The sequence below is a fragment of the Ixodes scapularis genome, unplaced genomic scaffold, assembly GCF_016920785.2.
Source record: "Ixodes scapularis isolate PalLabHiFi unplaced genomic scaffold, ASM1692078v2 PGA_scaffold3__209_contigs__length_174095766, whole genome shotgun sequence".
NCBI lineage: Eukaryota > Metazoa > Arthropoda > Arachnida > Ixodida > Ixodidae > Ixodes > Ixodes scapularis.
Genome location: NW_024609868.1, coordinates 145,701,944 through 145,727,795, shown reverse-complemented (window position 1 = coordinate 145,727,795; position 25,852 = coordinate 145,701,944). Strand labels below are relative to the sequence as shown.

General features: G+C 49.9%; 2 protein-coding genes across 2 annotated transcripts; both read right to left on the bottom strand.

Annotated features, from left to right (window-relative positions):
- Positions 1–372: 372 nt before the first annotated feature.
- LOC121837304 lies at positions 373–5,515 on the bottom strand. Its single transcript, XM_042292906.1, has 3 exons — positions 4,610–5,515; positions 3,930–4,524; positions 373–540 (listed from the first exon to the last, which is right to left on the bottom strand). The coding sequence occupies exons 1-2, from the start codon at positions 5,513–5,515 to the stop codon at positions 4,477–4,479; spliced, it is 954 nt and encodes a 317-aa protein (XP_042148840.1). The 3' UTR covers positions 373–540; positions 3,930–4,476.
- A 14,213-nt stretch (positions 5,516–19,728) lies between these two features.
- LOC121837419 lies at positions 19,729–20,432 on the bottom strand. Its single transcript, XM_042293047.1, has one exon. It carries the CDS (start codon positions 20,265–20,267, stop codon positions 19,731–19,733), a length of 537 nt encoding a protein of 178 aa, XP_042148981.1. The 5' UTR covers positions 20,268–20,432; the 3' UTR covers positions 19,729–19,730.
- Between the last annotated feature and the right edge of the window lie 5,420 nt (positions 20,433–25,852).

Below are 25,852 nucleotides of genomic sequence, written 5' to 3'. Positions count from 1 at the left end.
GTGGTAAGGGTAGTGTTCGGCGCAGGCATTCGGGGCAGGCACGGCCAACAATAAGGAGGGCGGCCTCGATGTCGGCAGGTGTAAGGGCCCGTGATCCAGCTCGCACCAGCGCCCGCCGGCGGTCTTCTCGGTCGTGGTGAAGTGCTCCTTGATGATGTTGTTCGCATGAAATGAGTGGGACGCGGCAAAGTTCACAGATGTCTGCATATTCTTCCTCGTCGTAGGCGGCGGGTATATCTGCAGCACAGCGCTCCGTCAGTGTCCGTCGCCGGAAGGGATGGGGAACGTCTTCTGGTGCAGTCCCTTGTGGCACTTGAGGTTGGTGTTCCCAGGCCATCCAGGACGCGAATGTGACCATTCGACCATCCTCCATCACGCACCAGGTGGCAGCCTCGGCAGTGCGTGGCGGTTGCTGACGGCGGTTATGTCGCCTGGCGCGGCGCGAGTGGCCCCGTGGGTTGAATTGGGGGCGTAGGGGGGATCGGGAGCGGCTCCGAGAGCGTCGGAAGGAATGGGTGTTGCTGCGTCGAGGTGGCATGCCTGGATAGAGAATAACCATGAGCAACAATCTTTCGTGTGGCAAAAATTGACGGGGGACTGTGTTTCTTAGGACATCCCTAAAGGGTGACATGTCTAGAAACAAACGGCTTCAGATCACAAATGTTAACGGGTCCAGTTAACGACCCGTCTTCGACATGTCGTAACCTATACACCAAATGTGATACCCGTGAAACAACTTCCAAGGGACCTTCCCAACGAGGAGCTAGTGATGCCGCGAATCCCTTTGCTGCATTACTAAGCGGGTGCACGCGCCGGAGAACGCAGTCGCCTATTGAAAATTCTAGGGATCTCCTGCCCTGGTCATATTGGTTCCTCTGATCGAGCTGCGCTAACTCAATATTTTGTCGAGCCACTCGCACAGCGTCGGTGATTTTATCACGAAGTTGTTCAGCGAATCTCGCGTACGAGGTATTTGGTCTTCGATTATCGTCGGAAAAGCTGTTCTCGAGGGGAAATCGCAGCTCGCGTCCGAAGTTTATTTGGGAAGGTGTGAACCCTGTCGTACGGTTCTCCGTAGTTCGAGTGGCGAAAGCCATTTCCGGGATGTAATTGTCCCAGTCTTTATGTCTCTCGGTGTATACCACTAGCATTGCTTTGAGGTTCCGGTTGACCCTCTCAGCTATGTTGGCTTGAGGGTGGTAAGGAGTGGTGCACTTGTGCTGGATGCCCAGTGTTGCGCAACAGTCCTCAAAAACCTTACTTGTGAAGTAGGATGCGTTGTCGGAAATTAATTGGGAACAGAACCCGAAGCGGGTGAAGGTGTCCCTCAATTTGTCCCAAATGGTCCTGGAACTCAGTTGGCGGAGAGGGTGAAGCTCCACCCACTTTGAGAAGTGGTCGGTGACTACCAGGAGATACCTGTTTCCTTTGGGGCTGCGTGGAAAGGGGCCCATTATGTCACATGAAACAATCTCCCATGGATAACGACTTTCCACTGACTGCATCAAACCAGGGGGTTTACCTCCCCTGGGTTTGGCTTGTTGGCAACGTAGGCAACTGCGTGTGTAGCGGAGAACATCCTGGCGCATCCTCGGCCAAGTGGCAACGCGACACAGTTTCTGGTAGGTTTTCTGACCGTCACTGTGGCCCGCTAGCGCACTGTCATGAAAATACCGGAGGAAAGTTTGCCTTAATGTACGGGGTACGACCACACGAAAAGGGGACGTTGTGGGGTCGGCTTCGTCTGCCTGCGGTATGTAGCGAAGGAGGAGTCCATCCTCGCTGTGTACATATGCGTCTACCGACCCATACGTCCTGTTTCCATCGGTTTGATGGGGCTGAGTCAAGCACCGAGATACCTTTTGGCACATGTCGTCTTTTTGCTGGGCTTCTCGTAGCTCGTCCCGGCTCACAGAAAGACCCCAGGAGACTTCAGCGTCAGCAACAGCGACGAGTTCCGCTGTGTCATCCGCTTTTCGGGGGGGTAGGGGTGCTCGTGACAGGGCATCTGCTGCGACATTGAACCTTCCCGGTTTGTATTCAATGGAAAAATCATATTTCTGTAAAGCCAGAGCCCAGCGGGCAAGGCGTCCAGCGGGGTGTTTAAGGTTTTTCAGCCATGTTAATGCTTGATGGTCAGTCTGGATGGTGAAGGTCGCTCCATCTAGGTACATGTCAAACTTTCGCAAAGCGAATATTATAGCTAGACATTCTTTTTCGGTTACCGTATAGTTACATTCGGCCGCGGTGAGAGTATGACTCGCGAATGCAACGGGCCGCAACGCTGCGTTATGTTCTTGGAGTAATACTGCACCTATACCGTAATCACTGGCATCCGTTTGGAGGACGAATGGAGCATTGAGATTAGGAAGTCTCAGAGATGCAGTATCCGCAATAGCATTTGCTAACGCTTTAAACGCTTGTTCCTGCGCGGAAGTCCAGGTCCATGGAACTTCCCGGCGTAATAGCTGGTGAAGGGGCCGGGCCAAATCAGCGCAGTTGGCAATAAACTCGCGGTAGAATCCCACCATGCCAAGGTACCGTTGTAAACTTTTTTTGTCTCGTGGCTGGGGAAATTCTATAATTGCTCTGAGCTTCTCTGCTTGCGGCTGGAGCGATCCTTGGTCGACCACGAAGCCAAGAAGCTCCACTTTGGGTGATGCAAGTTGCACTTTTGAAGGGTTAATCGTGAGACCAGCTTCACTCATGCGCTTCAGGACGACCTGTAAATGGTGAAGGTGGTCCTCGATAGTACTAGAAAACACTACTACGTCGTCCATGTAGGCCATTGCATAGTTAAACTTTGCATCACCCAAGACTGTATCCATGAGCCTCTGGAAGCTCGCAGGGGAGTTAGATAGGCCGAAGGGGAGTCAGACAAATTCGAACAGACCCCTGGGGCAAACAAATGCTGTTTTAGGGGCGTCATCTGTTGCTACGGGAATTTGCAAAAATCCCCTACTACAGTCGAGGGTTGTGAATATCCGTGCAGACCCCAGTGCATATAAAACAGACGAGACTGATGGAAAGGGGTATGCATCTCGCTTCGTGACCGCGTTCAGAGGACGGTAATCTACGCAGAGGCGTGCGGTGCCATCCTTCTTGGGTGCTAACACAACCGGAAAAGCCCATGGACTTTTCGAGGGACGGACGGCTCCGGTCCGAATCATCTCATTCAGTGCTCCGTCCAGGAGTGTGCGTTTGTGAACACTTAGGGGCCGCGCGTTAAATCGGATAGGCGGAGTGTCTCCAGTATCAATTCGGTGTTCGAGGATGTTAGTTCTCCCAGGTGTTTCTGTAAACATATGTGAGAAATTCTCCAAAAGCTTCGCTATACGTGAACGGTCCGAGTCGGTGCCAGAAAATGACTTCATTGCCACGTGCAGATACCCCGAGGAGGGGAATCTCTCACATATTGTACCCTCTAGAGGACGAGCTGCCGTAGGCATTGGTCTGACTGCAAACTTGAAAGTAGCGGACTGCGAGCCATATCGATATTCTTCTGCTGACAAATCTAGGACTATTTTTTCCCTGGAGATGAAATCTCGACCGAGAAGAATAGGGCAGGCGAGACCCGGCAGATATGTGAAATGTTGTCGACATTGTCGCCCATCAAAGCTCAGCTTCAGTCGAGCTCCTTCAGTGACGGAGATAAGTTGGTCAGATGCCGTACGGAGCTCTCTCTGAGAACGCCGCATTGAGATGTTCCGGTCTTTGCACAATTTTCTAACGAAGTCTCCAAAAAGTGAAATTGCAGCTCCGGTATCCAAGAGAGCTGCGATCTGTTGACCGGCAATGTTAACCACAATGTAGGGTTCTGTTATACCTCTACTTTCGTGACGCATAGCGTCAAGGGATGGTATAAAGTACGTGACTGGACGGAACCTATAAATTCGAAGTAGCTTGTCATAGACTTTCAGCCGACTCACCCATGATACCATGGTCGCTAGGATTCCCATGATCAATGAAATGCTGAGGATTGTCACGTCTCGTAGACCCGCCCAGGTCACCGTTCGGTAGTGGGCACGGGGTTCCGGTTGGACCGCACGGGCCATACACTTGTCTACGGGTTTTCCAGAAGGCCGCGCTGGTGTGGTCGCATCAGCCATTTTTCTGGCATGTGGGTGGACGACGGGCGGCCACGCCGCTGCCACTTCCTGCGAGCAGCCGTTGTCGTCACGTCTGTTCTCCGGAGTTGTCTCGTCGGGGACCAGGACGCCACCGAGAACCGCTCCGTGGGAAGCCTCGGGGAAAGCACCGGCGCTGGTACTACCGGAGGCATCTCCGCGAGCGCCGCCGAGAGCGTCACCGCATAATCCGTGAGCGGGAGCGTCATCGGGCGCTCGAGCGGGCGCCACGCCGGGACCTGGGGCATCTCCGCGAGCGCCTGCGAGAGCGTCGCCGCGTAATCCGGGAGCGGGAGCGTCATCGGGCGCTCGAGCGGGCGGCACACCAGGTGCTGCAGCATCGGGCTCATCACAGGAGGCCCCCGGCGGGGCTGCTCGTGAGGCTGGGCCGAGACTGCTGAAGAACCGAGACGGTGGGGTGACCGAGGGCCTGTAACAAGGAGAAGCCACCGACAGACAGGGCCCTGCTATCGGCGGCCTACCTCGTTTCCCGAATTGTCGTTTGAAACCCGCCGGGTGCAGTCCCGGCGAAAGTGGCCGAGACTTCCGCACCGGAAGCAGCGGAGAGTAGCTGAGGTGGCCCTTGGGTATCGCTCTCTGGATGGGGCTTGGTATTGGCGGCCATGCTCGCGGACTTGAGCACCATCGCCCAGTCCGTGGGTGTAAGGGTCCAGCGCTCGGGGTACCCTTCCGGGGAGAACTGGCCGTGACCCATGCTCGTCCATGGATTGCCTGGTCGTGCCTGTCCAAGCGCAGGACGGTTCCAGGCAAGCCTCCGGCGGTGGAGGAGGCCGATATCTTAGTTCGGCCAGGATGTCCGCCTGGATCTGGTGGGCTGCTTGGGCCAACTCGTCCAAACTCCGGAACACCCGCCCACGCAGGTAGGGATGAAACTGCGGGTGGCTTTGCCGGATAGCCCGCGACACTTTGTCTGAGTCGGACGCACTAGGGTCAGCCCTGTCATAGAGAGTTTGGAGCGCCCGAACAAACTCGACTAGGGACTCGTCGCGGTGCTGAGTGCGCGCCCTAAGCTCATCGAGCATTCGCGCGCCGTAATCGGGAGGCAGAAATTCATTTTTGAACTGCTCCGAAAAGTCTTGTAGCGTCGAGAAGGGTGATTGTCTCCGACGCCATGTCGCGGCGCTTCCCGTGAGGGCGATCGGCAGTACGCGTGATAGAAGTTCAACCTCAGACATTTCAGACACCGCCTGGTATTCACGCAATTCGTCAAGAAAATCAGCAACCGATTTTCTATCTGCGTAGCCTGAATATTTCGGAATCTCGGCATGTAAACGCAATGTCCCCGTCCGAGGTGTTGGAACTAAGGGTGGTAGCGGACGGCGTTGTTCCTGCAGGAGCCGCGACATCTCCGCCAGGAACAATGCCATTTGTTCTGGCAATGGGCCCAACGCGGTGAGAGGTGCAAGCGGCACCGGTGGGGAAAGGCTCTCAGCGGGCAATGGAACCTCCAAGTCTGCTGTGGGTATATCAGAGCCCGGTCGCAAGTCCTCCGCTCCATCACCAGTCGCGGTAGCACGAGCTGTGTTCGCTGCATTGGGGCGGCTACGGGATCGCGTAAGCGGGGGCGAAGTTGACATTTTAACGGTCACTATAACAAGCTCGGCGGTGAAGTAATCCAATGTCTGTATAGGCGCAGCGACTGCGAAGGCCTGCTAAACGTACCTGACTGTACGGGAATCTGGGTTCGAGCCCCACGCTGTGGCGCCAATGTGGAGACTGAAGAAAAGACAGCCGCTTCACTGGTGTCTACGCCCGTTCTACCCCGCGCTCGTCCTGAGCGCGAGCTAGTTCGATCTGCCTCACGAGGCATCTTTATTCTTCTTCTTTTCGATCCCCACAATCTGTCGGATCTTAGATAGAAAAACCTCCTTTTCCTCAACACTAACCGTAGAGTTAACCTCTTCTTCAGCTGTTGGATATTAGAAAAACTTCCTTTTTCTTGACACTTTCCGTAGAGGTAACCTCTTCTTCCTCTGTCGGATCTTGGCATTCAAATGATCCCTACTTGGTTATACTCTGTTTCACCTTATGATGTACCGCAGGAAAGACTACAAGCGCGAGCTCCTTGCTCTGGGGCACATCTCGGCGGCAAAAGCTCTCGTGACCTAAGAGCAGCTGCCAACGCTATGAGCTCGCGCTTTTAGCCTTTGCTGCGGTACAACATAAGGTGAAACAGAGTATAGTCCGAGGGGCCGCTCCCCGCAGATATCTTTCAATGCGAAAGCATTAACTGTCTCATGAAGCGAGCCGACGTCATCAGCTTTGAAACCGCGCCAAATGGCTCTTAAATCTTTCTTGCCAGCTCCCAGCTATGAAACCACGCGCAAAGCCAGCCAACGGCACCCTTTACACTTCGGTCCCATTGGCCGGCGCATGTCGATGAAGCTCTCAATGGCCGGACATGCAGCGCCATGGGGTGGCCGGTCGTTTAAACTGACGCTGCGCGTCAGTTTCACCCAGGACTAACTTGGTTTCACCGACCGCCGACACGTTGGCACGCGCTCGGCGGCTTCTGCTCGTCTCGTCGCCGACGAGTATGCCGCCGCCTCCAGCATCCACATCGTTGGCGCTGCTTCTGCTCGCCTGGACACTGACGAAATGGCGCCGCCTCAGGTATCCACACGAAAAAGGGAGCGGACGAGCGGCTTGCATGCTTTCGCATTCACAATTCATAAGAAGTGCTTAGGTGTACCTCGAGCTTTTTTCTTCAGGAAAAAGCGCAACGGAGGCGGCACTTACGCATTATCCGCCACTCTCCTCAATGGCCAGCGACCCGGGAATCTCCCTCCCAAGCTGTTTTCGCTGTCTTGCGACGACGGTGACGTTTGAGAAGTCGGGAGCACATTTGCATTTCAGACAATGCGCCGAAAGGTAGCCAGCCGAAGTTAGTGCGGCCACAGAGGCTGCATGTTCTCTGGTACGGTCTTTTTTACACTTCCCCGTTTGCCCTACGTAGCATTTGCCAGATCACATAGGGACATTGTGGACGACTCATTTCTCGCATGGGGCGGAAGGTGCTCAATGCGCAGTGCCGCAGGGTGTCCTCACGTTCTGGTCGGTCTCCCGGTTCACCCTACGGCACATGGCGTACGCTTGTTGGGGGCTGAGCGCACGACATCGGTGCCTTGTCGGGAATGTAAATGAGCTCCCGACTTCTCAAACGTCACTGTCGTCGCACGACACTGAAAACAGCTTGGAAGGGAGGTCCTCGAGTCGCTGGTCATTGAGGAGAGTGGTGGAGAAGGTGTAAGTGCCGCCTCCGTTGCGCTCTTTCCTAAAGAAAAAAAAAAATTATCTGCGGGGAGCTGGCCCTCGGAGTAACCAAGTTGGGACCATTTGAATGCCAAGATGCTACAGAGGAAGAAGAGGTTACCTCGACGGAAAGTGTCGAGAAAAAGAAAGTTTTTCGAATATCCAACAGCTGAAGACGAGGTTAACTCTACAGTTAGTGTCGAGGAAATGGGAGGTTTTCTGTCCAAGATCCGACAGATGAAGAAGGAGGTACCTCTATGGATAGTGTCAAGGAAAAGGAAGTTTTTATTAAAAAGTTGATAGTCCAGAAGTGCGGTTCTTTCATTTCTCCTCTCCTTCGCTTTTCCTCTACGTTCAGCTGGTATTCAACGAAGCATTTCAAACGAACCGGCTCAGCAGCAGGTCGTCACAAAGCCAACATTCATAAGTTAGAATCGAGGGCAACTAGAAAATTCTTAAGAATGCTCTTCTATAGAAAGTTTATTATTAGCGGTGAAATATATGTCGCATTTCCATTCATCGAATAGTCCCCGATCTATCACAACGGATTGATCAAGCAATACAAATTTGAACAAAGTAATTTCAAATATTACTAATCATAATTATTAATTTTATTATTAATATTCTGCTCATTATGATTAATATTATATTTAAAATATGCAGATATATGTTTAGTACCGGAAAATAACAAGCATGACTTCACTTCCATGCACAAATGAAACACATGCTAATTTATCTTTCTCTTGGGCAACCGAAAACTGGAATTCACTTGAAAATGTAAAGTAATGCTTTATTGAAAATTGAACGGCTGCCCTTAAAGGGGCCCTGCAATCATATTTAGTCGTCTACCTTTTTTTGCGGTTTCCGCATCTGTTGGGGTTCGGGCAACCCAGCGGGCACGGAGGGAGTAACTAAATATCAGTGCGTCATATTTTAACCGGACGACGCGGAAGGGAACGCGACAGAACAGCACACGACAAAACGGCACGCGACAAAACAGCACGGTCAAAACAGCACGCGTCAAAACAGCACAGCGTCAAAACAGCACGGCGACAAAACAGCACGCGTCAAAACAGCACGCGACAAAACAGCAAGGCGTCAAAACGGCACAGCGACAGTAGAGCACGTGCCAAAACAGCACGGCGTCAAAACAGCACAGCGACAAAACAGCACGCATGTAAAAAGGCTGTAATAGGTAGCGTTCTATGAAAACAAAACAGAACATGAGGAAAAAGGGTTGGACATTGCATGGCATTATTTAAGAGCTAGTGGAGAACCATTACGAAAAATGTACGCTGGCGGCGACGGGACCGCACTGAAGTCAGTGTCCCGAGTGCTGCTGCCGAGTGATTGCTAAAAACCAATAAAGTTAGCAGTAACCACGCTAATCTCTGAAGAGATTGGGTAGCCAGAGGGGATACCTGCGCGTCGATGTTTGCTGCGTTGTCTGGTCTTTTTTGAAGTATCAGGGAAAGAGAAAGAGTTATTGGGAAAAAGATATCTATAGGTTAAAGTTATGAACTGCCTGGTTTGTGGCGGTCGGGTGAGGTTCCGTAGTACTCGCCGTTTCGTAATTACCAACTAAGCGTAAACCGCCCCCCCCCCCCCTCCAAAAAAAAAAAAAAAAAAAAACTAACCGGGAGATGCGTTGATTACAGATGCATTGATAGAACCGGTAAGATAAGATGACTTTAATGTGGAGCGTATTCAAGGTGTACCGTGGGCACCGATTCTGCAAGGTTCATTCGCCGTGAATAAAATCTCATGGAAGCACGCGGCCAGAGCTTGCAGGCGAGAAGTTGTACGTTTTGAGTTAAATTCACAGATTATTGCCGACGAAGGGCCTTGATCGAGTGGAAACCGGTGAAGCAGTAACATGCCGCAGCCTCAATGCTGTGGCCTTACACTGCAGCATGGGTTGAACACACCGTTGCTGCACACGCTTTCTTTTATTTTTCTTTTAATAACTAACGACAGTACATTGCCGTGCTATTGAATTATTTATTGTCGACGATATCACCAGCAAACTTGCGCGTCAAAATGAGCAAAACTGTTCGAAAAAATTGCGGTGGCTTAGCTCGGCTATGCCAGGATATGCGCAGCGTGAGCTTATGCGCACAAAATGCGAGGCGCTATCAAGTGGCTGCGGTGCAGCGTCAGACTTGCCTACTGCGCAACGTAGCGCACAGCTGGGCACGCGGTGACGCCAGTGCGTCTGCCGCGGCTGTGACGTCACTCCTCTGGAATGCACAGACCGGCGAGGCGGGCGCGGCGGCGGCGGAGCGCGCGGCGGCGTCGGCTCCGGCGTGCCAGCTGTGCACCATGTGACGTCCCTGCTCCTCGCGCATGCGCAGCACGGAGCACGGCTCATTAGGCGAGCCAGCGAAACTGCTCAACCTCGGCCAGTGAAGGTCGCGCTACAAAATAGTCAGAAAACGCACCAGCGGGGGCTTCGGTACTGCCCAGGGAACCGTCATGCGCCCATCGAGTATACTCTCCAGTCCGAACTTGCTTCCAAAAGAACAGATTCGAAAAATTGGCCGTCGACGAGTTGGCTTTCGACAAATTGACCTAGAACCTCAGTTCCTTTACAGTGCTTTATTTGCGACGTGCATTTTTTAACTTCAAATGCTATATTTAGGGTTCAGCGTTTTCGGGTTAGCCTGAATATAACCGGTAAAAGTACGCCGAATTCATTTTTTCGTATTCAATCTTAACTGAAAGTTCAGTATTTTCGAGGGTGTTTGGAGTGGCGTGTGTGTGTGTGGGGGGGGGGGGGGGGAGAATGTGACTCTAACTAGGGTTTTGTGTTTTCGGATAAATTCGAAGACACCCGCCGATAAAAGTTTCGTCTATTCGGATTTATCTGATAAACTCTGAATTTCGATGTGCAAATTCCCTCCCCCCCCCCCACCCACACACACACACACACAAATATATTTTACAATTAATGGCTTCATCAGCGCGTAGTCTGAATGGTCCTGGGAAAATGCCACCACACATATCTTTCAAATTTCGGCCAGGACAGCAGGTCATTGTACTATCGGGTCAAGACAAACGTCACTGTTTATGTTTCCGGTTTAGGTCATACTATTTGTGCCTGAGAGAAAGGAGAGGTTGTGTTTTTGTTACCGTGAAAGCTATGGACCATAGAAATTACATAAAGTGGGGAAGAGGACAGTTGAAACTTCTCTATTTCATCCTTTTCCACTCTACCTCTTGCGGCCGCGCGGTAGGTTGATGGAAGAGCATGGAATGAATGCAGGCCTCCCAGCGACTACCTTCAGTAGGTTATTCATTTTAATGTATCGACATTTATCTAAATAACACTTGTGTGCCACTCTTGTTCTAGGACAAATTAGTATTGCCAGTAGTAATGGCACCAAAGCCAAATCCAACTGAAGAAAATATTATGTTACAATCGCGTTTTTTTATTTTTTGTCCAGCATACGTTTACATTTGCATATTATTTGTTTGTTTTTATTAAGAAACACTGCGAATTTGAGCTCCACATTTTGGAGAATTCGGAATCAAACAAAAATAAACTCCGATAAACTCCGAATTTTCGGCAAAAAATAAACTGAGAAAGACACCCTCTGAACTTGACGAAAACTAAACTTCGAAAACACGGAACCCTACTCATTACTGACCATATCACCACTTCCTTTCGCAGTTTTCAGCTTGTCTGCTAGATCGGTTCACCTTTCAACAAAAGCTCCGGGGGCGCAGGGGTCTACAGGACGAAATCTGGGTTTTTCCTCTGATAGGGATTTGTGCCGAATTCTTTGTTAAAAGAAGAGGCTTTAATCGTGAAATCAAACAACGGAAATCAAGAGCGTCCGTAAATGCCGCGCACTGTCTAACACCCCTACCTTCCGTCTACTAGAGTATGGCAAAAATACGAGTGTTTTATTTTCATTTCTGCCGTCGGCGCGAATTTATCACCTCTTGCCATCGTGAAAAAAGGGGAAAACGCATCGAGTACAATGCTTGCTAATTTCTCCATTTTGATATTCGCCTCTCCGACCGAAGTGGCACTGAAGCTCATGCTCGTCCTGTGTACAAATACGAGCACACGACGATCATGTCACATCACGATAAGTCCCCAGTGCGTCTTACAGAACAGGTCGCGTCGGCTGCCAAAGATGGCAACACATAAGAAGACCAGTACCTGGTACTCAATAGACATTTTACACAAACGCTTTTAATTATTGCATTTTCGTTAGTATACTGGCTTTCGTCAATAAACCCTAATATAACAGAGAAGTTTATGAGGCTACAACTATTCACCGCAATAAACCGAAACCTTTTGTTTGGAATAAAAACCGAAAAAAGTGCGCGGAATTTCAAATAATACAGACCGAAAATGCCGAACCCTAGCTGTATTGTCAATGTCATGTTTTGACGCTTTGACCCTGTGCTCTTTTGTCGCGTGCTATTTTGACGCGTGCTGTTTTGACGCCGTGCTGTTTTGGCATGTGCTCTTCTGTCGCTGTGCCGTTTTGACGCTGTGCTTTTTTGTCGTGTGCTATTTTGACGCGTGCTGTTTTGTCGCCGTGCTGTTTCGACGCTGTGCTGTTTTGACGCGTGCTGTTTTGACCGTGCTGTTTTGTCGCGTGCTGTTATATCGTGTGCTGTTCTGTCATGGTGCCGACGCGGAAACCTCCTCCACCTACGGGGACGACCCGCGGTGCGAAAGCGCGTGAAATGTGACGTCTTTGGTCCTGGGCTTACTACTGGTCAGAGCCCCTAAAAGCTTCTTTTTAGTGGAAATACAAAATATAAGTGAGCGAACCGTTTAAATATTTTATAAAAGCAGTTTTTGTTCAGAATTTTAGATCAGAAAAAAAACAAATGCAGTTTAGAAAGTACGGAAACAAGAAATGACTCGTCGACATACCCGCCACCTAGCGGTGGAAAAGGCGGCGCATACTAGAAAGGTGTAGCGGGATCAGGCACCGACAAGCGGCGAGCGTAGAAAGGTCCCGGATGTACACGGTGGCGCTGCGGTCGTATGGACAGGAGGATCGGACCGATTCCGAGCGTTCCGAAGGCCTTCGGCGAGCAGCTTTGGCTTGCGGTTTGGCCTTGTGGCGGTATGGCAGCGCGAAGTGGCTCCCTTTCTGAACTGATGTTTACCCTGTGTTTGCTATCGTTTGTGGCCAATGAAGTGTCATGCCGAATTAGTGTTTAATCGCGCAGCAAATGTAGTGCGAGCTGCCCTGGCTGCCCGCTTCGTACAGCCTATGCAGAACATGCTTTAGTGGCGCCCTCTCGAGCCGTGGACATGGAGTGCGGCAGTCGTGTGCGCACGCTGAACTCACTACCCCTCCTCTAGTTCACCGCCACTCAAGCGACCAAGGACGTCACGGAGGACGTTATTTTTGCTTGTTTTGTAATATTAATTTGCCTATAACTTTTAAAATAAAGCGAAATTCGAGAAAAGAAAAGTTTCTCTAAGTTACTACGTTCAGTGCGCTCAGGTTTGGTGCAAATTAAAACCAATAAAGAAGTCCTTGCAGGGCGCCTTTAACGTGGTAATCTGGTAAACATAATAAAATGTGACAGTAAAAAAAAACAAAAAAACAGGCGTTTTCTGTGCACAGCTTTTTTTAAACTTCGTTTTGATTAGATAGCTGCTGGGCATTTTTCATGTATAACATCAACAATGGAATTGTAGATTGTACTTGTCAGTGGTCTACTACGGTCTGTGCATCGTTGAAGAAAAATAAGAAGATTATTTTTCGATCAGGTTGTTTTCCTTTTTGTTAGGTAGGCACGTATTTAATTACGTTCGTTAGCGAAAGCATACAGAGTGGCATGCAGCCAAATGCCTCTGAGGCCCGTCTTGGGGATACTAATGGGAGTACACTGATCTATAATGAAGGGTGGGGAAGCTATAATTAGGCCGTATAGTTTCCGGTGTATATGTCGAAAATCGGCGGATGTGTTTTGCTGATTATATATTTCGAAAACACCGGTGCGTTCCGGTGTATTGTCACGTGCAGATGCGTAAAACGCCTTGTGTCGTTCCACTTCTTTGTCCTTGTCTTATTCGGCGCTTTTATTTAAAGAACCATAAACCAACTGGCCCAACTTTCCACTTTGTTGCGTAAAACGTATTTTATTGATGGAAGAAAAAATGCGAATAGGAAGGAACAATGAAGACGAGAAACGGATCGACTTTTATTTACATCTGACAGAAATGTTCTTCAGACATAAATATTGTAATATATGCAGGCATACATTCCAAGGCTCTCATTTGTCACTCCAGCGCAATCATTCCTGCTGACGACGCGCAATTTCAAGAACGAAAGCTCAACACTTGCACTTGATGCGGGAAGTCCCGAAATGTCCAAAGAGGCGTGGGAGAGCACTGACAAGTCAAGTGAATGCAGCAGCTTCTCTTAAACAGCACAGGGTGAACAACGGCACTGAAGGCGTACTGGCGATAACAGAGGAACTCAGCTTTAAGAGCGCTTAGCTTCCATTCATCACGCACAAGTCTGTAGAAACATTCTTAGAGAACAAATCTTTCTGGCAGCTTCATTTCTACAGGTGAAACCAGAACGAGTCATCCTTGAATTGGCTGTGTCTGGACTTAAAGGGACCATGAAATGACCTTTTTACTTTTTCCAGATAACTTTTACATTAAACCGTCAATGTTCACTGAATGCCGAACAGGCATCCGTTTTCGTCTCGGTTTATTAACTTCTACACAAAAAATTATTGAAATATCGACTTTTTCATTCTCTCCAACTGACCGCAAAACAAGCCGTGACGTAAACCGTTTCCGGAACCGGAAGTTCTCTCGGCAATAGGAGAATGGGAGTGTTAGCGGCAACGAGTTGGGGTGCGCCGGTAGGTTTTACTGCGCTGATGTCACCGACGTATTTCCTGAATCGGCGCCTCTCATCGCCGCATCGCAGCTGAGCGAAATTCAATGAGATATGTTGCGCTACAGCGACAGCATGGGACTAGTCCCATACGCCGGTATGCCTGTTGGGAAGTGCAGCGAGTCTTCCGGTGAAGACTCCAGAAGTCAACCACCCTGTCATTGTTGGCAGAAGGGCCGGCCCGTGTCAGTCGTTTGCAAAGCGACGTGGATGGCGTTTTTCGCGGCCTCGGAGATGCAGGAGCGAGCCGACGTTAAAAAAGATACGTTTGAACTACGAGTGTCAGCAAGAGCCACATAAATACCTGTTTACACTCGGAGCGGACGCGCGCGTTCGATGGAAGTGCTGTATTCGCGCTGTTTGTAAGCGCTTCGGGACCGTTCTTTTACGATTGAAACTCGATACTGACGCGACACTCGGCAAAGAAAGGTTGGACCGGGGTTGTACGTATACCTCCCACGAACTGTTATAGCTCGACAGTGACGTGCAGTCTGTCAGAATAAAAATGGCATACCAATAACAAAGTGTACATACCGTGTTACGAAGGTAATCCATACGGCGTTTATTTGAGCTCTATATCACACAAAACAAGATAGAATCGACGAGAGTCCCTTTTCGACGAGTGTTCGTCAACACTGCCTCGGAAAACAAGGGGAAGAGATTGACCTCACCTCTTAATCTAGAATTGAGGTCAGTGATCAAACTATAATACGGGAAGGGTCCACAAGGGTCGCGCGGGCATATTCCATTTAGCACGCCAGCCGGTCGTAGGCAGACGGTCTTGCGACGAAGCAACGCAGCGCCGAGTCGGAATGCCTGCTAGGCCTATATTCCGAGCACCTCGCTTCGTCGGAGTCGGTGGATCCAGCGTTCTTGTTCGTCGTGGTCTGTTTTAAGTACTGTTTTCTTGCTGCTTGAAGTCGGCACGCGCGGGAAGAACACGTAAAAAAATAAACGTTCAGTCAGTCAGAGTTTTGAGAGGAAGGAAAACAAAGAAAATAAACGTTCGTCGGCGGCCACCGCCACCCAAGTAACTGTCGGCCCTGCCCTACTGCGCACGGGCAGTAGTTGCTTCGTTTACCACACGATAGATGGCGCTTGGCTCTCAGCATTATCAAATTTGGCAATTTTTGCCACACATCTCTAATTATGCTACAAAATGTGGATCTGAATATTATTTAACAAAACTTTTAGGAAACATTCGCCGGCTATTTATTGTTTACGATCGCGGAGCTGGTGAGGTAGGCTCTTACCCAATAGGCGACCTGGATTTGGCTGACGTGCTCCATTTCCGCGGATGCATCGTAGTGAACAGGCGAAGGAAGGAAGGCGCAAAAGAGTCCAGTTTTCTTTTAAAAGTTCTATAGCAAATAATTTTTTTGGCTCCCTATTTTTGTGTTTTTGTGTTTCTTTTCACACCTTTTACGACGTGCGGTGGATGAAACTCGATTTTAAAATCATTTCATGGTCCCTTTAAGCGGAACCAAATACAAACACCAATGTAACCTCCCCCCCTTCCCCCCCTTTCCCCCCCGGCCACGGACAAACTTGGGCCCAAAAAATATGAAGGACACTTCAATACACCAAATTTTGTTTACAATGAAAGACGGCAAACTTCAACGGCGCAATCTACAAAAGGTCGCAATGAGGTCAAACCTTTGGGGAACGTAAACTGAAGGTCAAAGTAACCAGCACTGAGAGAAAAAATACATCTCAATTACTAAGAGATCTTGGGAGACCTATGATTACAGTCAACCCAAAGCGACGACCGAAAAAAGACAATAAAGAGCGAGTTCGACGAACGTCTACATACGACGTTTTCGGTGAAACAAACAAATAAACAAAACAACTTACTCTTCTGCGAAAATATTTTTTTGACACCGGCACATGTTTATTGTTTTTTTTTTGTTTTTTTGCTTAAAACAAAACAACAAATACATCTTATTTATAATCTGCAGTCCAAGTTGGTCGCAGGTGTGTGGCAGCTTCGCGATAAGGTTGCAAAACATCGGTTCGGGGGTGGTAGGCATGTTATTCCTGTTATTAAAAATAGCAGCTTAAACTTTAGGATTTAACTTGTACACAAAGAGAGAAAAATAAAAAAAGGAGAGGACCGACAGTTTTCTGTCGTCTCCTGTCCTTTCTTGCTTCGTGTACAAGTTTAATTTAATAGCTCAAGCTGATCTTTTTACTAGTCTTTCCTCTTGGTAACCGCCGCCAAATCTGTACTGCACGTACAAGGCACGAGCCTGCAGGTCACTAAGTTGTCGCGAACAGGGGTTCCAGTTGTGTGCTCGTGAGGTTTTCTTTTAGCAGAGATTGTGCCACTTACGCGTACAGTAACGGCTCCAGCGAGCGCAAGGGTATGCGACTGGGGGCGATTAAACATTACCTTATTTCTCTCGTCAGTTGTGACGCCCAAACTTTTGATTTACAAGACTAATAAATGGCCTGCTGACTCAACAGAGTTTGACTTCCCGTCGACTTCATTGAGTTACATTTTATCAAAAGTAGATGGAGCCACGGACGTGTGGCTGCTCAAGTCATGGCTCTCCGTCTTTTGACTTTCCTTGAAAACGGGTCCTCTGCTTTCGATTAACACATTTCACCCCTCCTGAGTCTCAATCTTTGATCACGTGTGCTCCTGGAACACGAATATTTAAAGGCAGTTCAGGTCGCATCATAGCCCAGTCATTTTATTGCTGCCTTATTAAACAAATAATTTTGAGAATATGTCCAAAATATTGCGAAATTCGACAATTTTTAGTGACTAGAGGGCCGTTCTGGACAAGACCAATCACTCCTTCTAAAATCAATTTTCACAGGCGCAAATTTTAATAGAATTGGAGCGCTCTTATGACTTTATCTAACTATAAAAGATTATGACAGAAAAATACAAGCATAGTTGCACAAAGACGATTGCTAAGATACGCTATTCTTTCTTTGCTGCTCCAAAGTCAGTAATCTCTTCCAAATGTAAAACATAAATCTCCTCTATTTCTAAGGAATTAATTTTGTTTCATGGTGAAATAAATATTACAGTGAGACGCTGCTATAATTTTATAGTCAACTCGTTTATCACCTTCCATTAAAAAACCAAAATATATCAATAAATCTGCAGACATGAATCAAGAGGAAACAAAGAGTTTACCTAAGGAAAGACGGTGTAAATGTCATTTAATATAATTGTGATATTTCGCAGATTTAGAAGAGGTGTGCATTCAGCGGGCTCAATGGCGCGCAGAAATTGTTTTTTCAATAAAATTGGCCTCTATGTAGCTGAGGCGTTTAAGCCAATCAAATCTATAATCGGCGGTATGGTATACGATTCTTCAGTATTTTCGTAATTTTTCGAAACGAATAAATGTATAGTAGCATGAAAAGTAATTTCAAAATTCAGTTATTAAGAAAGCAGTTTTGTTGTCTTTCACCACAAGCGAAGAATTACTAGAAGCATTTATTAGGCCATTCGCCATTCCAGTCGCGTTTTCAAAACAGGCACGCATTTATCTCCTTAGTATCGCATAATGGAAAACACTCACTCTTCGTGTTTAGACGCTGCTTACGCATTCTTGGCCGTCTGCTCAGGAAACTGCGGTAGTCACGCTCAAGCATTTTTTTCTTTTCTTCTTAGTTACGTGTATGCATCAAGAAAGTTACGACAGAGTACGTCGAAGAAGCCCAAGCACTGAAGGGCAGAAATTTGAACCTCAATGTACTCAAAAGAAGCAGCTAGAAATTACGTTACCCTCAAATCACTTTACTTGGGATTATAATTTTGACACTCGTTCTGGTGTGCCCATTGGTGCAGTAACAAATATTTTGTCTGGAAAAGTGCGTCGCTCAAAAAGTGCGAGGGAAGCTAGAAATTATTGCGAAGTCTTTGAATAAAAGTGTATATTAAACATTCTACAACATTTTTTTTTATTTTAAAAAATGTGCTGTTTGAGTCACCATTGACCAGCATCGGAACTTACCAGCGTAAATATACTTTATGAAGAGCCTTTCACAAAAAGGGTTACTCCATTTCTATCCAAGTAGTGCAGTCTAACATGCCTGGATTGCTGGTAAAAATCATAAGCCAACAATATTTCAATATTTCCAAATTAATGCACTGTTGAAAAGAACAATGTAAGGGCAGTTCTTTTTATTGGTGCAAGTAAATATTTAGATATTATTGATTATTCAAGTGTTTAAGTACAATAAACTATTACAAACTCATATTTGTTTTAGCGGGTTTTGGGCACAACTCTGACAGGACAACAACGTAGAGCAGTTAACTCGTGTTTGCGAAGCTTGGGTGTTACGATCTTTATTTACCAGACCGCAATAAAAAAAAAAAACCTTAAATTAAAATGGGAGGGCTGGGCGGGCTCGCGCCGCTGCCAGCTGTGCTCAGCTGGCAGCGGTAGGAACGGCCTTTTATCGTTTATCGGCTCCGGCCAACTGCAGTTTATTTGTTATGAAAGTGTGCGGTACGGTACGAGGAACCAGCCGATACCAACATCGCGCAAGTGGTATGTGAATTTTCGCCTCTTTTGGGACTTCGAAAATTCGAGGCGAGCAAGCGTTGCTAGGCCTTAGGCTTAGCGCACGAGTACGGCCACCGGGGCGATCGCCCCCGGTGTTAGGCCTACCCGACGAGTACAAATAAGATGGCGTCGCCACCGACGATGGAGGTGTGCGAGAGCCCGGCAACCAAGGGCCTGCAGGCAACGATAGTCGGCAACGATGAAGGGAAGATGTACGTTCAAGTAGGAGGCCGCGACGCGACACCCGGCGAGTCGACCGGATGGACCACGACGAGTAGAAGAATGCGCAAGGCCAAGGAGCTGCAAGGTGAGAGACCATCTTTAACCGCGGAACGGCAGTCGAGACCCAAGGAGAGAGTTAACTTTGTCAAGCGAGTTACCGAGAATATCAAGAAAGCAGCCCGTATGCCCGCGGCTATCCCCAGAGACGACCATAAGTTCGTGATTAGGCCCAGTGGCGGCCTGAACGTAGCTCGAATCGAGAGGCCGGTCGTCACGGACGCCATTATGGCGGCCGCGGGGACGGCGAAAGAATACCAGGGCGAAGACATGGTGTGCATCAATGCGGCGCAGAACATCTTAGTCGTGAGCACGCCGAGCGAGCAGAGAGCCGAAATTTACACTAAGATCAGGACCGTCGAATTCGGCAACATGGAATTTGAGGTTTCCGCCTACCGAACCGCGCCCGAAGGGACGGCGAAGGGAATCATCAGAGGTATCGCAATTGACGACTCGCCCGAAGACATAAATGAGGCGGTCGTGACAAAGTATAACCCAACGGCGCTAGAGGCGCACAGGATTGGAAATTCTACAGCGGTCATCGTCCTCTTTGAAGGACAGAGAGTGCCCCGGTACGTAATATACCGAGCGGCACTGCTGAAGTGCGGGCTTTACAGGAAACATCATGAAGTGTGTAGATGTTGCGGAAAAGTCGGACACCGCATCGACGTATGTCCAACCCCGGAGACCAGAGTATGCTTCGCGTGCGGGGAGGCCAACCCCGACGCGGACCACGAGAAGGCATGCAAGCCAAGTTGCAAGCTATGTGGAGGAGCGCATCCGACGGCAGATAGAATTTGCAAGAACAAGTTCAAGGTCCCCTTCGTCGTCACGAAAAGACAATGGGAGCGCCGAGAGGAACGCGAACAGCAACAGCTCCAGAAGACAAGACCACCAATGACGTCATCGGACTTTCCACAGCTGCCGAGCAGGGAGAAAAGCGAGTGCAGCGAAAGCCAACGGCGCACCGACAGCCGCGAAAGACACAAGAGCCAGCAAAAACACCTGCCGCCGTCGCAGCAGGAAGACGGGAAGCTTAAGTGGTTGGCTGCAGTTAAGGGAAGCAAGTCGAAAGAAACGCCCCACAGCAAGCAGCAGCCACCATGCCAACACCATAACACCGGAGAACCGCCCGTGACAAGGCGAGAAATATACGACATGATCAACGAAAACAACGAAAGGCTACTACAGAAGATGGAAGAGAAGATGGACGCAAGGATCGACAAACTACTAGAAGCAATAAGGGCGAGTCAAGCGCCACTGTCACTGCCGACCCCGCAACAGGAGCAAGAGGTGGAGCAGATACCCCGCCCATCCTCGAAGAAGAAAACCCCAGCAAAGCCACCTAAGAGAAAGGAGGAACCAGCCATCGCCGAAGAGGAGGCTACCAAAAGCAGCATCGAAAGCGACGAGGAACAGCCAAAGGAGCCCAGCAACAAAAAGAGGATTATCGAGAATACCAAAGAGAGAAAGCTCATGGCCAGGCTCGACCGCATGGACAAAGAGCGGGAACAAATTGCACAGTCGATGAAGGAAAAATTCAACAAGGTAGAGATGACGCTGGGAGAAATACAAAGCGGAATGCTACAACTACAAACGCAGATGCAAACGTTCCTGCAGAGTATGGAAGCCAAGATGCAGACATTCGTGCAGAACGCCCAAACCCAGATCACCACCCAAATACAGCAATTATGAACCCAACAGCGAAATCGAACGCCAAGCCAGACAAAAGGGCAGTAACAGACCAGCAGCCGGTCAGGGACCTCCTGATTTGGCAGTGGAATTGTAACGGCTATCACAATAAGAGGGCAACGCTAACTTGGCACCTACAGGGAATGGAGAGGAAACCGGACGTCATTATGATTCAGGAAACACTATGCACTGACACACCCCAACTTCAAGGATAGAGAGCACACGCCAAGGCGGCCAAGCCCCTAAACAAAAAAAAGAAAAAGTTTGGAATACGCAAACCAACAGGCGGGGTGTGCACATTCGTCCGCAAGGGCATCGTATTCCTCGAGCACGAGCTGACCACCGGCGGCTGGACCGATAGCAGCGCGGTGGAGGTGATCGTTGGGAAGAAGAAGAGGAAAACCAGCGTGCTCGCGGCCAACGTGTACAGCAGCCCCAGACATAGAAAGCAAAAGTTCCGCACGCTCATGCAAAGGGCACTGCGTGCGACGAAGAAAGGCACGATCGTAATAGGGGGTGACTTTAACGCACCACACTACGACTGGGGATACGATAAGACAACCGAAAAGGGGAGAGACCTATTGCAAGACGCCACGGACGCGGGGCTAACGCTAATCACGAACCCGGAGACCGCCACAAGAACGGGTACTTCGGCCGCCAGGGACACCACCCCGGACCTGACGTTCGTCGAAATAAATGGGAACGACACCGCAACGTGGAAAAACACCAAACACGACTTCGGCAGCGACCACATGGTCATAGAGATCCGGGTCCCGCTGGGGAACGGTGCAAGCCAAGAGAAACGAACACACAGATACACGAACTGGGAGGGGTTTCGGCGTCAGCTCCCAAGCCAGCATGGTAACATTGAAGATATAGAAGCGTGGTCGAAGGCGATAGTAGAAACGACCGAGGAGGTGACGACAGAGATAGAAACGGACGAAGACATACACGAAATGGACAGCAGATTGGCCCACCTCATCGAGGCGAAGACTGCCCTCAAGAGAAGGTGGAACCAACAACGAACAAACAGAAGGCTCCGCAAAAAGATCGCGGAAATCAACAGGGAAATAGAGAAACACAGCAAGGAGCTCGGCCGGCAGCAGTGGGAGCAAATGTGCAGAGAGGCGGACGGCCAACTCCATCTGGGCAAGACGTGGCGACTGCTCCGGCACCTCTTCGACGACACCCAGACCAAGGGAGAACAACAGTACAAGCTCAGCAGAATTATACACAAGGCGGTAGCGGAGCACGGGGAAGCGGAGGTGAAGAGGAGACTCGACGCCAAATACCTCCCGGTTTCCCCAAAGGAAAAGCGCCCAGAATACCAGGGGGCAGAGAACATCGAGGTTGACAGAGACATCGAGGAATGGGAGGTCCGAAATGCGATGCAAGACCTGAACAGGCGTTCGGCGTCGGGCCCGGACCGCGTCAGCAACAAAGCGCTCAGAAACTTGAACGACGCGGCCGTGACGGCACTGACGGCGTAATTCAATAAATGCTGGAGGGCCGGCAAGCTACCACGCCAGTGGAAGGAAGCCAAAACCATCCTCATTCCGAAACCAGGCAAGTCGCCCGACATCGAGAATCTACGCCCAATATCCTTAACATCGTGCGTGGGTAAACTGCTAGAGCACATCTTAATGACCAGATGGCAACAGTACCTCGAAGAGGCAGAGCTCTACCCGGATTCTCTCGTCGGCTTTCAAAGCAAGCTTGGAACGCAAGACGCCATGCTCCAACTCAAGAAGGAGATAGTAGACTACGAAACTCACACCAGCGACAACAGGGCAATACTGGGCCTGGACCTGCAGAACGCCTTCGACAAAGTCCGGCACTCTGCGATCCTCGCCCAAGTGTCGCACCTGAACATGGGACAGAGATCTTACAATTACATTCCGGATTTCCTGACCCACCGCACGACTCACATCTGCGCCGGGGATCTCCAACTACCAGAGAAAACGCTCGGCAGCGAGGGGACACCACAAGGCGCGGTAATCTCTCCGCTGCTCTTCAACTTGGTCATGATCGAAGTCGCCAACCGGCTGCGGAGCGTCGATGGGGTACGCCACACGGTTTATGCCGACGATGTGACGCTGTGGGTCACCGGCGCCAGCGACGGCCACATAGAGAATACACTACAAGAAGCAGTAAAAACGATAGAGGACCAACTGAAGGGATCGGGGCTGGTGTGTTCCCCCGCAAAGTCGGAGCTGATGGTGATTCCACCCAGGGGAGCGAGCCGCAAGAAGCAAACTATCCGAGACTGCGATAAAATCCGCATACGAACGCAAGGGGGGCACATCATCCCCGAGGTAGCCAAGATTAGAGTGCTGGGCATGATCATCGAACGCAGCAAAGTCAACGGGGCAACGGTCTCCAAGCTCGAAGCTAAGACCGGCACGGCACTGCGTCTCATACGCCGCGTCGCCAATAGAAGAAGCGGGATGAAGGAAGCAAGACTCGTCAGACTGATTCAAGCCTTCGTGATGAGCCATATCACCTACGTCGCCGCCTTCCATAATTGGCGGCAGTGCGAGCGGAAGAAGATCGACGCGATGATCCGCAAAGCTTAAAAATCAGCATTAGGACTCCTAGGATGCACGAGCACGCAGAAGCTCGAAGCCCTGGGACTCCACAATAGCCTGGAAGAGATCGCCGAGGCACAGCAGACGGCGCAGCTCACCAGACTGTCGGGAACCAGGACCGGCAGATCTATCCTCAAACAACTAGGCATCGGAGCCAAGGAAGACGACCACCGGATGCAGGAGCAGATACCGCGAGAGCTGGGCAAGCACATCGTCGTGAGCCCAATCCCGCGGAACATGACTCCCACATTCCATCAAGAAAGAAGGGAGGCGAGAGCCAAGGCGCTGATCGCGCTACACGCCGGCGATGAGGGAGCCGTGTTTGTGGACTCGGCCAGTTACAAGAACATCGGCGACGCCTTCAGCGTCAGCGTGATCGGAGCCAAAACGGGTGAGATCAGGATGGCGGCCAGCGTGCGGACCACTGTGCCCAGCCAGGCAGAAGAAGTGGCGGTAGCCCTCGCCATCGCGGACCCCAGAACGAAGACGGTGTTGTGCGACTCGCCAACGGCAGTGCGCAACTTTGCGAAACAGCGAGTGTGCAGTGCGGCAGCGCGCATCCTGCGAAAGGCCGAAGTCAACGGAGTCATCACCAGTGCGGTGATAAAGTGGTTTCCCGCCCACGCGGGCGCGGAAGTGGCGGGCTCGCTGGGGCTCACCAACCACAACGAGACGGCCAACTCCGTGGCGCGTGGACTCGCCGGCCGCGCCCCGGTAACGGCCGCCGCCGACGTGGTGGATCGCCCCGAGAAGGACACCATGGACGCTTACAACGAGGTAACCCTGTGGTACCGGTTAGCCAGAAGAACGATGGCCCTGCCCCACCCCCGTCTGACGCGGGAGGAGGCGGTGGTATTCCGCCAGTTACAGACTAACTCCGTGATAACCCCAGTGTTAGCAAAGCACCTGTGGCCGGAGGTATACGTAACAGACTTATGCAGACTGTGCGGAAAGGAAAGGGCCACGTTGGCCCACATCCTGGAAGACTGCGAATGCGCGAACGCGGACAACAGTGCAGACGTTCTCCCGCCCCTCATGGAGGAGGCGAAGAGATCCGAAGACTACGACGTCCAACACACGGCCGTCCAGCAGATCCTAGCGGCACTCGAGAAGCAGCGACCGGACGGGATGGAAGCAGAAAGGGTTAACCCGAGTACGCTGAAGCCCGCCGCGAGCGGCTCTCCCCGCTAAGAAGACGTCCGGCCACGTCGCCCCAAGAACCCACCTGAGAGGGTGGGATGATAGGGGTTACTGCAGGAGACCCATTAAAGTTGCTCTCTCTCTCTCTCTCTCTCTTAAATTAAAATTTTTCCTGCAGGTCGTTCATTGAGTTATTCTGTCTTTACGAATTGTTGCTCCATGATACTTGTGCTAAACGCATATTTCAAACCTTGTGCAATATAGCTGTCCTCACAAGTCACCTTTTTTAACAATTAGTGCTCGACCAAGTGAATTACCACAGGTATACTTGATTGATTGAAATGTTCGGCCACATTTGATTCGACTATAGTGTACCCAATGTATCGAATAACAATGAAAGGGGACATTAAAAAAAATTTAACGTATCGCGTTTTGACGTTGTACACATGTGCAGATAGGTGGTACATCTTCTGAGTGAATTTATCCAGGGAAAAACATTTTTAATGAAAAAAAAAAACACGAAAACTAGAACATCTATGTCTGAACATGTAATATATTCTCCCCACCGAGAGTGACACAGACGCACTTGAAGAAGACGTTCGACTGCCACTAGTGTCCAATCACTGAGAATACCAACAGTGGGCAGCGTTCGGCGAGTAGTCGGTTCATCGTCTTCCAACACTAGTTAGATAAAGGAAATGGCCACTCAAGTAACACATTCTGTGCTAAAAAGGTACCTTGTTTGGAGAAATCGGCGGTGATATTTAGCCGAAGTGGCGCGCTTACTTGAATTCCCTGGAATGCTCCCGCCTGACGAATGGCGGAAATATCGATGGCACGCCGAGTGCGTCTAGCTTCACCAGTTCTCTCACGAAGCACCGAGTCGGTAATAGGGTATTCACTTGGGCTAGTTGCTGGTACTTTTAAGGATTAAAAGCGCAAAAAAACGAGGACAACTAAAATCTTGGCGCTCTACTAGGTGTGTGTCTTTTTTGACTGGTCCTCGTTTTTTAGCGCTTTTAATCCTGAAATGCACCACCTAGTCGGGTTTTGGTTCAGCAGACGACATACCGAAAGCTTTGAGTACACAACCCCCCTTTAGACGCGAGTCTCTGTAAAGTACAATTTCAAAAGGGCTATCTTTCCTCGTATTTGTTTTAAACGAATTACAAACAAAACTGCTACCTTAATAGTTTATATCTCTCTATCTTTAGTATGAAGATGATATGTCGAGGCTCTGCATTTCGTTTGAGAGCCTAGATCGAAGACAGGGTCAAACTCAAACAGTGGGGAGCGTTTACAGTCTCGTGGCGCATGCCTCCTGC

Excerpts from the sequence above, each read along its gene's own strand:
- LOC121837304 (XM_042292906.1), bottom strand. The coding sequence starts at position 5,515 with ATGGCATTGTTCCTGGCGGAGATGTCGCGGCTCCTGCAGGAACAACGC. Across the intron at positions 4,525-4,609 it reads ACGACAATTCGGGAAACGAG|CAGTCTCGGCCCAGCCTCAC; the intron begins GTAGGCCGCCGA and ends TCGGTTCTTCAG.
- LOC121837419 (XM_042293047.1), bottom strand. The coding sequence starts at position 20,267 with ATGTCGTATATTTCTCGCCTTGTCACGGGCGGTTCTCCGGTGTTATGG.